Source organism: Capronia epimyces (assembly GCF_000585565.1).
Source record: "Capronia epimyces CBS 606.96 chromosome Unknown aczIQ-supercont1.1, whole genome shotgun sequence".
Classification (NCBI taxonomy): Eukaryota; Fungi; Ascomycota; class Eurotiomycetes; order Chaetothyriales; family Herpotrichiellaceae; genus Capronia; species Capronia epimyces.
Genome location: NW_006912904.1, coordinates 3,582,188 through 3,598,666, shown reverse-complemented (window position 1 = coordinate 3,598,666; position 16,479 = coordinate 3,582,188). Strand labels below are relative to the sequence as shown.

General features: G+C 54.8%; 5 protein-coding genes across 5 annotated transcripts in view; 3 read left to right on the top strand and 2 right to left on the bottom strand.

Moving 5' to 3' along the window:
• Positions 1 to 1,213: 1,213 nt before the first annotated feature.
• Positions 1,214 to 5,004, top strand: A1O3_01303 (prostaglandin-endoperoxide synthase 1; the record flags this gene model as incomplete). The annotated part of the gene is made up of 4 exons (XM_007731451.1): positions 1,214 to 2,066; positions 2,175 to 3,440; positions 3,513 to 4,768; positions 4,873 to 5,004. The coding sequence occupies 4 exons, from the start codon at positions 1,214 to 1,216 to the stop codon at positions 5,002 to 5,004; spliced, it is 3,507 nt and encodes a 1,168-aa protein (XP_007729641.1).
• A 2,101-nt stretch (positions 5,005 to 7,105) lies between these two features.
• On the bottom strand, positions 7,106 to 8,758 carry A1O3_01302 (uncharacterized protein; the record flags this gene model as incomplete). Its single annotated transcript, XM_007731450.1, has 2 exons — positions 7,106 to 7,665; positions 7,762 to 8,758. 2 exons carry the CDS (start codon positions 8,756 to 8,758, stop codon positions 7,106 to 7,108), a joined length of 1,557 nt encoding a protein of 518 aa, XP_007729640.1.
• Positions 8,759 to 9,471: 713 nt separating this feature from the next.
• A1O3_01301 (uncharacterized protein) lies at positions 9,472 to 10,923 on the bottom strand (the record flags this gene model as incomplete). Its single annotated transcript, XM_007731449.1, has 1 exon — positions 9,472 to 10,923. The coding sequence occupies one exon, from the start codon at positions 10,921 to 10,923 to the stop codon at positions 9,472 to 9,474; it is 1,452 nt and encodes a 483-aa protein (XP_007729639.1).
• Positions 10,924 to 12,144: 1,221 nt separating this feature from the next.
• A1O3_01300 (uncharacterized protein) lies at positions 12,145 to 13,314 on the top strand (the record flags this gene model as incomplete). Its single annotated transcript, XM_007731448.1, has 1 exon — positions 12,145 to 13,314. One exon carries the CDS (start codon positions 12,145 to 12,147, stop codon positions 13,312 to 13,314), a length of 1,170 nt encoding a protein of 389 aa, XP_007729638.1.
• Positions 13,315 to 15,642: 2,328 nt separating this feature from the next.
• Positions 15,643 to 16,479, top strand: part of A1O3_01299 (uncharacterized protein) — a gene marked incomplete at both ends in the record, with an annotated part of 1,583 nt that continues 746 nt past the window's right edge. Inside the window, 2 exons of the mRNA XM_007731447.1 lie at positions 15,643 to 15,824; positions 15,880 to 16,298. Of these exons, the coding sequence (XP_007729637.1) occupies positions 15,643 to 15,824; positions 15,880 to 16,298 (601 nt within the window). The remainder of the gene's footprint in view (positions 15,825 to 15,879; positions 16,299 to 16,479) is intronic.

The window sequence follows — 16,479 nt, the reverse complement described above, 5'->3', positions numbered from 1 at the left end:
GCCCACGGTTTCACAAACTTCTCCCAATGCAGTTTGCGTTGGGCAAGCTCAGTCTGGCCTCCCGCCTCGTCAATCGACGGCTGCAGAGTTGAAACAGCTGGGATATTCTGGCCGTGCCGTGTCGGCCCTACATTGAGACTATCGCCTGTCACTGCCGAATCCGCGGGGCCAGGGGGAGGGGAAGCGAAGCCTTAGCCTAAGGATTAGCTGGAATCTCATCCCCTGCCGGGTCGTTAGGTCGGCGATCGGCGATTCTCTAGATCTCCCTCGAAACACCCCCAGGAAGAACCCACGAACGAGAGAACGATGCACCAAGCGCTCACTCACGTCCCAATCTGGTGGCTGGGGTTGCTTAACCGGTCCGGTCCGATTTCACGGCAGACTGGGGTTCGGGCAAGACTTGACAGCAAGACGCCTGCTTGTGATTCGCCTCCGCAACACCCATTGTCGTACGTACACAGTACATCCATGTCGCCCCGTCATGGCACAGTCAGACCTCCACTCAGCTTCGATCTTCGACATCACCTCAACCAACAACTATACGCCACCAATGTCCGTGTTCACGTAAAAGTGAAACGGTTCTACCCTTGTGACACCTGTCCTCCCTGCAGAGTGCCGGTTACCCTGAACAAAGATTGCGAACGCAAGCAGCTCAGGAGTTTATCAAACGTTATTGGATCATATACTCCTCTCCTGCCTAGTTTTTCCAGGACCAAGATGACTATCACTTACCGCTGATTGCACAGGTCTCCTCCGTCGACTTTTGATCGACAGCAAGTCCCACTGTGCACAGCAGATATCCACGAAGAAGGATGTCCACTCCACAGCCATGGGTTGGGCCATGTTCATGCGTACTACGGATACAGCATCAACAAACACTGTTATGTCGGGCAGGAAAGTTTTGAGGCTGAGGTAGGTTGAGGCTGACCAAACTTTGCCGCAACTCACTAGTAGGATCATCTACCCTAAGGTCCCGATGACACTTTCCAATCACAGTCATGCAGCTATTCCCATAACCTTCCCTATGTCAACCTAAACCGCCTCTTTCAGCTCAAGCTTCATCGGCCATTGAGGACGCGGTGTGCAAAGCTAACCCCCCCGCTCCGGCTGCTTTTTGTCTTCACTCCTCTCTCGTCTTTGCTCCCATCCTTCCATTGCCCTCCTGGTTTTGATTGATATTTCTACCGACTGGACGACTGGAGACTTGGACAAAATGCCTTTACTTCGAAGATTGTCATCCAAATTCAAGAGCCACAAGACCGCGAAACCGGACAGAAACGGGGTCGACGGAGCTCTGACGGCTGTCCATGAGAAAGCTTCCCCGATTGTGAACGGCGATCACACCAGCGATCCTCAGACAGCGGGGAGCTCACTCGGTCAAAGTCTCGAGAAGACGAAGCATGTCCAGCCATTGTCTTCCTACAGCCCGGCGAGCGCTGAGCCGCCACCAGAACCGGCCGTCAACGGAGACAACGCTCCAGCGACACGGAAAGATGTCGAGAAGATCTTCCACGAATTTGCGCAGTTGATCCACGCTTCTCGACGTCCACTCCCGTCTCAGTCAGGTGATGGACAGTATCTGGACAAGGAGGAGCCCACCGGGTTCCTGTCCGATTTGCCTCATCTGCGACTCAAGGATGTCAAAGCGGCAACGCACATTGTCGAGGACGCGTTGAGTGGTAAGCCAGTGGATGATCGCAAGATGCATATGGAGGAGGTCATGCAACTTGTTGCTGCGCTTCCTGACGGTTCGGCCAACCGAGTCGAGTTGACCAGCAAGCTTTTGGACGTCTTGTGGAATTCGTTGCAGCATCCTCCGATGTCGTACCTGGGCGATGAGTTCCGCTATCGTTCTGCAGACGGGTCGAACAACTCCTATATCTTTCCCAAGCTCGGGGCTGCAAACACGCCATATGCTCGATCGGTGAATCCCAAAACCGTCCAGCCCGGGGCCCTTCCCGACCCTGGCCTCCTGTTCGATTCACTCCTGGCAAGGGAGGAATTCAAGCCCCATCCGAACCAAGTGTCGAGCATTTTCTTCAACTGGGCATCTTTGATCATCCACGGTATGTCAACTCTCAGCCGCTAGAGTGGGATCAAAATCGCCGTTGAACAAACCGCTATCTATGCGGCACCCACCCTGATCATAACTTGGTGACTGACCACTGTTTTAGATCTCTTCCAAACGGATCATCAAGACTACAGCATCAGCAAAACGTCGAGCTATCTGGATCTTTCCATTCTTTACGGAGATACCCAAGAAGACCAAAATATGATGCGGACCTTCGAGAACGGCAGGATCAAGCCCGATTGCTTTGCCGAAGAGCGCCTGCTGGCCTTCCCGCCGGCCTGCGGCGTGATGCTGATCTTGCTGAACCGGTTCCACAACTATGTGGTCGATCAGTTGGCGCTGATCAACGAGAATGGCCGATTCAACAAGCCGTCTGACCGGCTTTCTGGTGATGCCGCCAAGGCTGCGTGGAAGAAGTACGACAACGATCTTTTCCAGACCGGCAGGCTGATTACGTGCGGCCTGTACATCAACATCACCTTGCACGACTACCTCCGCACCATTGTCAACCTCAATCGTACCAACAGCACTTGGACTCTCGATCCACGATTGGACAAACCCAAGACCTTTGGCAACGACGGCACTCCCCGCGGGGTTGGCAACCAAGTCAGCGCCGAGTTCAGCTTGTCTTACCGATGGCACTCATGCATCGGTCAAACGGACGAGGCATGGACCGAAGCTGTCTACAAGGAGCTCTTCGGGAAGCCGCCCGACGAGGTCTCACTGCGGGAGTTGATGGTCGGACTGGGCAAGTATGACCACGACCTTCCAAAGGATCCTCAGGAGCGGCCGTTCGCTCACCTCAAACGGAACGCCGACGGGCGGTTTGACGACGGAGAACTGGCCACCATCATGCGGGGCGGCATCGAGCAGGTTGCCGGAGCCTTTGGGGCGCGGAACATTCCCAAGTCGATGCGAGCCATTACCATCCTGGGCATCAACCAGTCCCGGTCCTGGAATCTGTGCACGCTGAACGAGTACCGGAAGTTCTTTGGCCTGAGACCCTACGACACGTTTGAGGAGGTCAACCGCGACCCCTATGTGGCAGACCAGCTGAAGAACCTGTACGAGCATCCTGACTATATCGAGCTCTATCCCGGTCTGGCGGTTGAGGAGTACAAAGAACCCATGGTTCCGGGAGTGGGCATCTGTCCGAACCACACCATATCGCGGGTGGTCTTGTCCGATGCGGTCGCTCTCGTTCGTGGTGACCGGTTCTACACGCTCGACTATAGCCCGAAGAACCTGACCAACTGGGGCTACAACGAGGTGGGCTTTGACCTGAGCATCAACCAAGGATGCGTCTTCTATAAGCTCCTCCTTCGAGGCTTGCCGAGCCATTTCAAGCCGAACAGCATCTACGCCCACTGTAAGTATCTATCGTAGACATGTCTTGCGGTCGTCAGGATTGGGGTTGCTTGCTGACGATATATCTGTGCAGACCCCATGACGATTCCATCGGAAAACGCAAAGATCATGAAGGATCTCGGTCGCTACCACGACTACGACTGGAGCACTCCGGCCTACATCCCCAGCCGGGTGGATCTGACTTCGTACCAGAGCGCCAAATATCTCCTGGAGCGGCCCAAAGACTTCACCGTCATGTGGAACGACGGACTAGGCTTTGTCATGGGCACGGGCGGCGAGAAATTCTGCCTGGGCGGCGACACACCGTTGCATCGCAAACAGCGCGAAACCATGCAGCAACTGATCTATCGCGACCGATGGCACGAGCATGTCAAACACTTCTACGAAGCCATCACCCTGCGTTTGTTGCATGAGAAGAGCTGCAAGATCGCCGGCATCAACCAGGTCGACTTGACTCGGGACGTGGGCAACCTGGCTCACGTACACTTTGCGTCCAACATGTTTGCCCTGCCGCTCAAAAGCGCCGAGAACCCCAAGGGCATCTTCTCCGAGCAGGAACTGTGGATGGCCATGAGTGTCATCTTCACCGCCATCTTCTTCGACTTCGAGCCGACCAAGTCGTTCGGACTCCGCACGGTGGCGAGGAAATTGGCCACCATGCTCGGCACGTTGATCGAAGCCAACGTGAAGTCGGTGACGGCGACTTCGCTCGTGGCCAAGTTGGTGGACGGCTTCCGGGAGAACGACAACGCCTTGGCCGACTATGGGGTGCACATGATCCGCCGCCTCAGCGAGACCGGCATGAGCACGTCCGACATTGTGTTCAGTCAGATCCTGCCAACCGCATGTGCCATGGTCCCGAACCAGTCGCAGGTCTTCACCCAGATCATGGATTACTACCTCAGCCCGGAGGGGCTCAAGCACTGGCCGGAGATCCAGCGTCTGTCGCGCATTGACAGCCGAGAATCCGACGACAAGCTGCTGCGTTACGTCAACGAGGCGATCCGTCTCAACGGCACGTTTGGGAGTTATCGTCGCAGCGAGGTGCACCATGTCTTTGCCCATGAGGAGGGACAACCGGTCTCGGTCAAGCCGGGGGATAAGGTGTTTTGCAGTTTCGTCAGTGCGGCTCGAGATCCGAAAATCTTTCCCGATCCAGACGAAGTGCGTCTCGACCGACCGCTGGATGCGTATATTCACTATGGCATTGGGGAGCATACCTGCCTGGGCAAGGAAGCCAGCATGGTGGCGTTGACGGCCATGTTGAGGACGGTGGGGAAGCTCGAAAACCTGAGAAGGGCGCCGGGTGCTCAGGGGGAATTGAAGAAGGTAAGTCCAGCATTGACAAAAGTGCAGACAAAAATGCAGACAAAAATGCACTGACATTCCTCGACATTTTCATGAGTTCTGACATCTTTTCTTTCTTATGCTAGGTCCCTCGTCCAGGAGGATTCTACGTGTACATGCGCGAGGACCAAGGCTCGTACTTTGTCTTCCCATGTACGTTTAAAGTGCACTATGACGGGACGCTTCCTCCCCTGCCACAGGTCAAAGCGGAGCATTGATCGGACGACACTGTCAGCTTGCACGAGTTTGATTTTGCGAGGCTTGGGTAGGAGAAGAAATACGGAGGGCAATGCCAATGAAAGGGAGGGGGAGGGCAATGCCAATGATTTGGAAAGGAAGGGGGAGGGGGGAGGGGGAGGGAGGGATGCCAATGAAAGGGAGAGGGAGCAGGCATTGTGGAGGACTCCTAGTCACAGTCAAAGTCACTCTTTACACGTAGCAATTGGAAATCACCTTCTGGACTTTGCCGTCATCGGGATGGGCTGCTCCATGGTACCTGTGCACACGGCCGTCATGGAATGGGCTGCCTCCACGGTACCTACCTATACACACGACCGTCATCTGTCGTAAAGCTTAATAGTTTTAATATCATAATCTTGTTATAGATTGAAATGTTCCATGTTCTCTATTAAAGGGGTATAGGGGGTCCAGGCTATATACTCCCCAGTATATGCCTAAACCAGTCTTCTAGTTAAACGATAAGGCTGGGAATACGCCCAAGTTTGACATATCGGGATAGACTGCCTCTAAGGGACCTGTGCACACGGCCGTCATAGAATAGGCTGCCTCCACGGTACGGTACCCATGTATATAACCGTCATCTGTCGTAAAGCTTGATAGTTTTAATATTATGATCTTGAGATACCTACCTATATATATGACCCTCATCTGTCGTAAAGCTTGATCTAGGTAGTTTTAATATCATGATTCTGATCTTGTCAAACGTTGAATTCAATGTTCCTTATTGTCTATCAAAGGGTCAGGGTCGCAGGGAGATCGCAGGGAGATCGCAGCGCTATATAGTGTAGTATAGTGTATAGTGTAGGTTGCCTAAACCAGCCTTTTGGTTAAAGAACAAGGGGCAAGGCTGGGAGCTGGGAGCTGGGAATGTGCCGACTGTAAATTCGGGACTAAGTTTGGTTGGGAACCGTATAACCAAACTCGCTGTTGTTTGCGACATGACATGAAATCGGCGATAATGATGAATGTGGCTTATTTCTGGGCAGTGATGGGAAGGGTTGTGTTGTGTTTGTGTTCGTGTTGGTGTTGGTGTTTATGTTCTTTGTGTTCATGTTTGTGTTCGTGGTGTTCTTCTCATTGAAGAAACCTTCGGAATGGCTCGACCATAGAATAGGTAGATAACTGCCGTAGTACAGAAAGGAGTACCTACATGTGTAAATAGACAAGGCTCTGGCCTTAGGAGAAGGAGAAGGAGAACAATTCAAATACGTACCTACGTACCTACCGTAGGCAGTACTATCAAACTTGCCTAGGCACCGACTTATGTAGGCATTCCCAGCCTTGTGCTTGTTCTTTGACCAGAAGGCTGGACTAGGCGTGCTATCTATATATACTATAGTATACGTTGCGTCCCCCCTGCGACGCGACCCTTTGATAGAGAATGAGAATATGGAACATTGAAACCTTTCATTTGATAAATGCCCACTATATTTATATTTACTGTATGCTGTATTTGACAAATGTCCGCTATATTTACTATATGCTGTATTGTGATCCGATGTACTGTACAGTCATGTCTAGGAAGGAGCAGATACTGTATACATGTATGATATATGATATATGGATATATTGTATTTTGGATATTGTCCGTGCTTATATCAGTGCTCACTTTCCCTCATAGCAGAGCCAGATCCGATGGCCTTTCCCTCATTTCCCTTATTTCCGCCTTTCCTGCCTTTCCATGCTTGTTGTAATTAGATATGTATAATATTTTTGGGGGTTGGTTTTATTTTGTTTAGGTTGGTTGGATTTGGTTGGGTCGGGTTTGGTTTGTTTGGACAGGATTCTTCCCCTCGGTTCAAAGTGAAGAACGCATAAGATCCCTCATCAGATCAGCGACGTCAAAGCGAAGAACACATATTCAAATCCCTCAACAAATCGGCCCGCTCTTCAAAGAGAACACACACAAGACCCCTCAATAGATCCGCCCGCTCCTCAAAGCGAACAACACATTAAGCCCTCAAATCGAAGAACACACATTCAAATCCCTCAACAAATCAGCCCGCTCTTCAAAGCGAACACACACAAGATCCCTCAATAGATCCGCCCGCTCCTCAAAGCGAACAACACATTAAGCCCTCAAATCGAAGAACACACATTCAAATCCCTCAACAAATCCCCCGCAACGACATCAATCCCTCCCGTACGTTTATCCTCGATGCCGAAACTGAGAAACAGCACGTCGTCCAAATAGCCATGGTAGCGCTGACTATGGGCCTTCCAGCTGATCGCAGTGAGATAGAACATCTCGGACTGGTTCCAGGCGTCGAGGCCGTCGAACTCGGGCCCGTCCGGCCGCTGCGCCTCGCCGGGCTTGGCGCGGCCGTGGATCCAGACGGGCTTGGCCGAGACGGCGTGGACCTCGAACGGCGCGGACCGCTTGAACAGCAGCGCGTACGGCTCGTACACGCTGTGGTACTGGTAGAAGCTCTTGTGCTGGAACAGCGTCAGGATGTACGTGTTGGCCTCGGTCGGCTTGCATGTCAGATCGGCGCGGGCGCACATGGTGATCGAGAGCGAGTTCGTCGCTTGGTGGATCGATTCGAGTTGCTCGGCTACGGGGGGCATTAGGCCCGTCAGGCATTGCTGGTCGGATAGTGCTGCGAGGGGGGCGAGGTCGGGGCCAACTGATCCTGCTCCTGCTCCTGGTTTGGCTTCGTTTTCGTTCCCATTCCCATTTCCATTCCCATTTTTGTTTTCGTTCTCGTTCCCGTTCACATCACCGTTCCCGCCACCCCCCAGTTTGGCAAATGCCCGCTTCGGCGCCACGTCGTAGTGCACGTACGCGTCGCCCACATTGTCCCAGAAGATGAACCAATTCTTCTCCACCGGTCCGTAGGGGCCAGGCCGCTGCAATTCGGCGGCGAGTCGGAAGTCGTGTTTGACAGCGACGTTGTTGTTGGTGTTGCTGTCACTGTGGCTGTCGGCCGGCCACTCGACCAGCATGCGGAAATCCTGGATCCACTGACCAAAGCAGGTGAAGGCCGAGTTGGACCCGTACACCGTGTAGGGCGAGCTGGGCCCGTAGAAGACGCGCGCGTCGTGCGGGCCGACGTTGAGGGCAAAGTAGGCCAGGTTGTCGACGCACTTGTCGCCCGTGGTGGCTGCGATGGGCAGGATCTTGGGCGGCCGCACGCACGCCAGTTTGTTGGGAGTCACAAATACCGCGTCGCATACCAGCTCGGTGAACCAGACGGATGGGTCGGACGATTCATCCTCGTCATGGTCGGCGCTGGTACTTTGGCCATTACTCTTACCCTTACCCTTGCCCTTGCCCTTACTTTTATTCTTGCTGCCGCCGCTTCGGCCCTGCTGAGCCACAATGATCCACGTCTCGGCCAGCACCGGGTGTGGCAGGATGCTAGGGTTGATGGCTTCTTCGTCGCCGAACTCGATGGTGAAGTATTTGCCGTTGGGCGTCGAGGCTGAGAAGACCTCGATGTGCGTCTCGGACATGTCGGCCCCTCCCCCGGCCCCCGCATCGCCCTCGCCCTCGCCGTCATGGCTGTCGAACATGTCGTGCAGTCCCAGTCCGCTCAGAGACAGCTTGTCTTGCAGCGGCCACCGGGACCGTGAGCCGTCCGACGACCCGTCATAGCCGTTCTTCGTCCAGCCCATGCCGTGGAACGGGAAGCTGGCTGGGCCTCGGCCGTAAAGGAGGAATATCACCAGCACCACGAAGAGGGCCGGGCCGACGACAAATGCGAGGCGTCGGATCCCCTTGATCAACATTGGGAATGAATGTAGCTGATGGACGAGACAGAAGAGAAGAGTAGAGTGGCGGAGCAGTAGGAAGAACACACTGGCTGCATGCATGCAGTGGTGGTTGGGAGACTGGGTCGGATATATACGTTACGTATACGAGTACCGCCGTAGGTGCTCCGTAGGTGCCCCTAAGCCCTGTACATAGCTAGGTACATAACATAGCTAACCTACTGTTCGGAGGACGGAGGACGAGGACAAGGGTTATGAGCTCTGGGCGGCACGCTCGCCTGCCGAGGTCTCACATCCTGCGTGACCGGCCGCATATACCCTTGCTACCCCGGACGTACTACTTCCTACTTCGTACCCTTGCGATTTATCCTGTTGGGGTCCTAAGGAGCCCCTTCGCCCTACCATTGTTGGCCTTCGCTCATGCAGTCGTCGCCATCCCCATCCCATCCATACTGCTTATGTACTCCCTCGCCTGTAAATCTGTCCAGGTCAATGGACCACAGGCCGACATATTCCATCATCATCATATGTACACAGTACTACATACGTTACCACGTTTATCGTCACTTATACCCTGCGAGGAATATATCGCTTTCGGCCTCGATCATAAAGGAGCGAAAGAGCCAAAGAGCCTAGCCAGCCCTGCCTCCTCAGAGTCAGATGCTTTTCAGGTCGGTCATATACCCCGTCGTCACCCATGAATGCAGTCCACCCTGTCATCTGTGGTGGCCTCACAGCTTGGAAGCCGGTGCCAGGGTTTTTCTATACAGCCACTGCGAGAAGTCCACCGTGGGTTCGTCAATAAGTTTGGTGACTAGCTCTGCCAACCATAGCGTGACCGGGAGCAGGATCAGATGAGGCAGCAGAAAGCTCAGCTCCAATCCAAACGGTCCGATCTTCGGAATGGGAAGCAGGTTCATCCAGCCCGGGATGGTCATGATGTGAGACTCTCTCGACCAGCCGGCGGCGGCATAGACGCGATCCCCGAGCGACCACAGGATCGGGCCGTGCACGAGGTAAAATGCGAACGAGACTCGGCCCAGATATTGGTTGAACCGAGTCTCAAAGAAGGCTTTGAGCCACGAGATGTGCGGGATCGATACCACCACAAAGTTGGCCGCGCAGAAGAGATAGAACCATTTATAGTCGTACACGGCTTGTGGCTTGAGGAAGGAAAGGTAGTACCAGCCCGGCGACTCCCTCAGGACGTTGATGTCCGAGCTGTACGATGGAACGCCACCGAGGTAGAGGCTGAGGATGAAGAGAGCGTAGAAGATGGGAGTCTTGACCTGGGACAGGTGGGAGAACACATGGGGTAGGTTGTCGTCCGCGGCTAGGAGGTCCAGGTCGGAAAGCAGCATGCCCGAGACAAAAAGTGAACAGAACCAGCCGTCGACAATGTACATGAAGTAGAAGATGAGGCAGATCTGACACCACAGGCGAGCATTCCGCGTACAGCGGGACAAGGCCATGAGCGTGGTGTAGATGACGATCGAGCCCCGGAACTCGACCGGGATCGACCAGGCGTGGAAGCTGTAGCTGAACCATGGATCGCCGCCGGTCCGGAACACGAAGCTGAAGTTCTTGAACTCGGCGTACCAGTTCCACAGGTCTTCGCGGTACGTGGATCGAGGCTGCGGATCGGCGCGATATCCAAACGCGTGCCACGAGGTCATGTATAGAAAAGTCGTACAGATGACAGGAATGTGCAGCCGCAGCCAGCGTCGGAAGAGCGCCGAGGCCAAATTCTCTCCCAGCCTCATGTGATCGCCGGCCTGGATCATGCTGAGTGGCTTGGCCGAGAGCACGTAGCCGGACAGGACGAAGAAGACCGTGACCGCGAAATGGCCACCCGAGAAGAACATGCGGAGCACAGGCAGGCAGGCAAAGTAATACTGCTTGTCATAGCCGTACGCGTTCTCCAGGATCCGATCTGGCTTCACCGCGTCATGAGCCCAGAGCTGATGATGGCCCCAGTAGACCATGAAGGCAGCAAACCCTCTCACCCCGTCGAGATAGGCTGTCCGCCTGGGTTTGGGGCTCTCGAGTCCTGACTTGGTCGCGAACGACGGTTTCACAAAGTCGAGGATGCGTCTCTTCACTCGAGCCAGCGGTCGCTCGCTCTCGGCTCTGGCGGGCTCCCAGTAGGCTTTCTCCAACAGGCTCTCATTGGGGGTAGACATAGCGAGCGTCTGGTTGATATATCTGTACCACCGTTGTTGTTGTTGTTCTTGTTGTCCTCCGTAGTGAGGAGGCTTCTGGCCGAAAAGTGTCGTTAGCGAACGTGATCCCGATGGGATGATACAAGCTTGGATGGGGGAGGATTCAACTCCAGAATGCTGCAGAGATCGAGCAGATACACCAGAGAGGCTGGGGCAGGAAACAAGCTCACAAGTCAGACTTCCCAACCAAGCGCGGATGCTCTGTGTCCCGAAATCCGGGGGGGGGGGGTTCACATGCAACCACCCTGGAGAGGAGGAGCTGTTTTTCCGAGGCAATTGGCGGGGATGCTGTTTGATAAGAAGCAGAAGCTGTCGGAGACGCCCAACCACACGGAGGATCAGGATCACATGCAAAGACCAGGGATCCAGGTCGAACATCCAAGTCAGGCCCACGGCATATGCCAGATACTGTGCTAGCACAGTAGCAGGAGTACGGCACGGCGAATGATGAGCATCGCAGTCTCTCCACCAAGGTCCTGTATTTTTTCTACATCCCGCACCATGCTCAGCCTCCGCCCCGCGTCGATCCCCTCTTGAAGGAACATAAGCAATAGTCAGACTGCAGTCAAACGGCACCAGTAGGGTCCTGGGTCTTGGAGCGATTTAGTGTACCTGGGGGAGGGAGGAGGGTGGAAGAGAGGCCGCCTCCCAGAAAAGGCAAGTCTCTAGCCGCATGGGGTTAGTACGGGCGGCGCTAGGCCGGAAGGGGGAACCTCCTCCGCTCAGGCACCTGGCGGTCATGTTAGTAACTTGAAGCTGCCCCGATACTGCCGGTCAAGGTCGACCGACACTGCATCGTGCCACTCCCCCAGCTCTCCCAGAGCTGTTGTATCCGGTGTCCCTCGTTGGTTGTTACCTGCATTGACGTCAGACAAGCATTCAGCAAGCTTTCCGCTAAGCCAGCCTTGTCTGGTACGTACTTCTCCATGTCCCGCCGGCCACACTACCTGCCGCTTTGCAGGGCCGACCGGGGTCGGCAGCTCAATGCCCATAGTCGGGCGCTGCAGATTGCTGAAGCTGATCAGGATGTTAAAGAGTCGGGAGCTGCCAGACACCCGAAGGATCTCGTCCGTGTGCGCCCTTTCCACTCGTTTGGTCTGAACTGTTGTGCTGCCACTGCTGCTGCCGCTGATGCAGCTGCTGCTTCTGCGTTCAGAAATTCTCAAAAGAAGAATGAAGATTATGCCTGCTCCAACGCCCACGTTTGGGAATTGTCTTCCCAAGCAAATCCGAAGAGTTTTACCGGCCTGTCTGGTGCTGGTGCTCCTGGCACTCTTTTTCTCGAGCACCACCTCTTTTGGCAGTCTCAGCGCCGAGATCTCGTACCACTCGACGTTGGACACTGGCGAGTTTCCGAGAAAGATCTGGCAGACCTGGAAGGTCGATCCGTTGGTCTTTGAAGAGAGAGACTTGACCACCGCCCGAACCTGGACCTCGAAGAACCCAACCCACCGGTACGAGGTCCTGACGGACCAGAACGACCTCTACTATGTCGAAACCCACTTTGGACCTAATGGCTTCAACCGGCCCGACATTGTCTACACATACAAGTCGTTGGCAGCCAAGATCATCAAGGCCGATCTTCTGAGGTATCTCGTCATGTACGTCGAAGGGGGCGTCTACACCGACATTGACGTCGAAGCGCTCAAGCCCATCGACCGCTTCATCCCCAGCCGATACAAGGAGAAAGACATCGACATGGTCATCGGGGTCGAGGTCGACCAACCCGAGTACAAAAACCACAGTATCCTGGGCACCAAATGCCAATCGTTTTGCCAGTGGACTTTTATGGCCAAACCCCGACTTCCGGTCATGATGAGGCTCATCGACACTATTCTGAAATGGCTGTATGAGGTGGCCAAGAAACAAGGCAAGTCCATCTCGGAGATTGAGCTGGACTTCGACGAGGTCATCAGTGGCACCGGCCCCTCGGCCTTCACCAGCGCCATCCTGGCTGAAATGGCGGCCAGGTCGGGGGAGGAGGTGCAGTGGGACTGCTTCCACAACCTGGGCGAGTCGAAGCTGGTGAGCGGCATTCTCGTCCTCACCGTCGAAGCCTTTGCGGCGGGTCAAGGACATTCTGACTCGGGCAACCACAATGCGAAGACGGCGCTAGTGAAGCACCATTATCATGCTTCAGGATGGCCGACCGCCCATCCGCGGTACAACCATCCCGTGTATGGGGAGGTGGAGCGATGCAACTGGGAGGCAGAGTGCGTTGCAGCGTGGGACGCGAACAAGGCTGCGTTCGAAGCCCTGTCGCCGGAGGAACAAGAGCTGCAAATTGCCTTGAGACAGGCTGCAGAGGGTACAATCGCGCCTCCACAAGAGGCCCAAATCATGCTACCGTAATGCCGTAACGAAGGGTGAACCATTGTTAATGGAGCTCTAGACCTTGCCGATCCATCATGTCTTGAATTCTTCGGAACCGTCGGCCAGTGAGGTGGACTGATAGCTTGAGAGATTTTATTGCAGGCAGGCGTTTGGACGATCGTTCATCCATGTCATCTAGGCCATCCATGCTCAGGAAGGCCGAGAGACTGTTCGGGGGGCCAGCAAGCCGCTTCATTCGATCATCTGCGAAGTACAGCGGGCATCCCGGTCAGAACGGCAGGCAAGAGGGCGCACTACTGCCAGCTGGAGCAGGGGCGAGGGTTCCTAAGGTGGGTGGGATGGTTTGTTCGGCCATTGATTCTCTGCTCCATTTGACCTCTGGGGCATATGTCATCGGGTCGTGTTGTGGACTAACTGGGGCGTTTGCGGGCGAGTCAATGTCCGATGGGGATGGAGCATCGCATCGCATTGCATCGCCATCGCAGCTGTTGAATGCCACCTCTCGTGGGTCATGATGGTAGGCGGGTGGAGGATGGACGGTGGAGGGTGGGTGAGAAGAGGTAGGGATGTTGATGCTGGACAGAAGAGTTAGCATCCGCTGAAGTAACAAGAAACGAACGAGATGTCGTGTCGACTCACAGTAGCAGGACTGTACGCTGTCCGTACTACTTACCTAGTACTCCTCCTAGCTCTGCTCGAAACATGATTGACTGCATCCTGCAAGGTGGGTAGCGACGGTGTGGTTGGTGCAGGCAGACTTTGGTCCCAGAGTCCAGTACTAGCACTGTAGATGCCTGCAATGTACGGAAACTGTACGGAGTATCTGAACACACATATTATCCGTACTACAGTATCAGTATCCATGTCCTGGATCCTTAGCCTACCACCACAGCCAATTGACCAATTAGTACTGCAGTGTATACCGGGTTGTGTAAGGAGGTTGACCGCCTGCGCCCGTGTCTGCGCCTGCGCCTGCGGGCAGCCTGGCTCCGGTCCGCGCCGGATCTTCTCGGGCTCAGAGGCATGCTGTAGTGTGTACATACAGTATCCGTGCTGTACATTTCCAGACCCATCGTCTCTCTACACAATTCGGGCCAGAAAGGCAATAAGTGAAGTCGATCTAGCTACGACATCTGTGGTTGGTGGTTGGCTGAGGTACAGATCACAGGCACCTAACAGGTATACAGCAGCAAACGGATACTACTCTGCTCGACTGAGGTGGGCGCTAGGAGAAGCCAACCAAGCCAACCAAACACCGTTCCTCTCCATCTCCATGCTGGCTGTGGCCTTTTGGCTTCTGGCTTTTGACGCAATACAGATTACAGAAGTTGGACCTCGGATGATTCGAGTCCAAGCCCGGCCGAGGCACCTGGAAGAATGAGACTCCCGGCTCCAAAGGCCTTAAGGCCCCCGGATCGTCGCCTGGGCTGTGGAGGGCAGAGCCGCTTTAGCGCCTTGGCCCCCGGTCTGGGTGCACCTATACTCTTTGGAGTACGGAGTGTAGGCTGTGGCATCCGCCCCGGATCACAAGCCGCATTGGGCTAGCCACAGCCTAAGGAGCCTAAGGACCCCAGACTTGCGTTGGAGCTCAGGCTTAGGGGCCCAAGGCTTGTTTGTACCCCAACCCCTCCCCCGATCACCGCTCTTCCTTTCTACTGTACGGATACTCCGTACACACACAATCTCCCACCAGCTACTGTTGCATCCAGCTACCTTCTCGTCTGTCCCTCAGATCCACCGATGACCGCTGGTACACACTGCTAATTTGAGATTTTTATTACCAGTAAATATCACCCTTGACATGTGACGCCGCATCTTCCTCGGTTCTGCCCCATTTCGGCCTCCCAGATCGTTCCTGTCGGCCAGCATGTGAAAAAGAAGGAATGGCCTCCGCGCGGTGGCGTTTGCTTCGACATTTACAGTTGCATCTGGCCTCGTGCTCTGAACTTTTGATCCACCTCTACTGTCACCGTCGTTGCCGCCACTGGGGGACGGCGCTCAGGTAGGTCAGGTCTGGTCTGGAGAAATTTTCAAAGAGAGCAATCGCTAGCGATGGATCGAACACCAGACAGCAAACGATGGATGGCCAACGGTTAGTCGTTGATGGTCGATGACAGAGAAACGTTTGTCAAAGTATACCCCATATCCTCATCGTCTCCCATCTGTGTTCTGTGTTCTGCGTTCTGTTTTGGTGCCGTCCGCCTCCGCTCGTTCTTGCGCCCTCCAGACTCTAGACGCCAGACTTCAGTCGGTCACGCTCGTTGACTTGATCTGCGACTTTCTCTTCTCCTTGATTGATCTGCGTTGCGACGCTCGCCAGGACCAGCACCGGCACGACAGCTCAACATGGCTACAGAAGGTGGAAAGGAGACCTATGTGGAAGACGAAGGGGCTGCCGGGCCCAACGGAGCGGGCGCAGTCAAAGCCAAACCACCATTCAAACAACGGGCGAAGCGCCACTGCCTGCGCTTCTGGTGGCTCTGGTTCATCATCTTCGCCATCGTCGTCCTGGTCATTGTGCTCCCTATGTACGTCCAACTTTTCCGGCTCATGTCGACTCGTTCACTGACCTGTGACAAACAGCGTGTACGTGGCCTACCCCAATAAGGCGCAGAAGCAGATCAACAAGGCCCAGCTCGTGCCTCAGTCAATGTCCCTCTTGGACCCAGCCCCGGACTCGTTCGATCTGCAGCTCGACGACATGTTCCAGTCCAAGTCTAGCATGACAGCCAGGCTGGATGCCTTCACAGCTGACCTCCAACTTCCCGGTGCCCACGTGCCATTCGTTCGCATCGACGTACCTGCCATCAAAGCCGCCAACGGCAGCGTAGCGCACGTTCACCAGCGAGTGCAGATTGCCAACACCGACCAATTCGACCAGTACACCAAGACGGTACTCCTGAGCGACGAATACTCCATCTACTTGAAAGGCAAGGGTGGGTTGAAGTACGGCTCTCTGCCAAAGACGACGGTCAAATACAACAAGAAAATCACCATCAAGGGTAAGTTTAGATTTGTGTCCCTGTTGTGTGTGTCCCTGTTGTGTGTGTGCCTGTCGTGTGTGTCCCTGTCGTGTGTGTCCCTGTCGTGTGTGTCCCTGTTGTGTGTCCCTGTTGTGTGTCCCTGTTGTGTGTCCCTGTTGTGTGTCCCTGTTGTGTGTCCCTGTTGTGTGTCCCTGTTGTG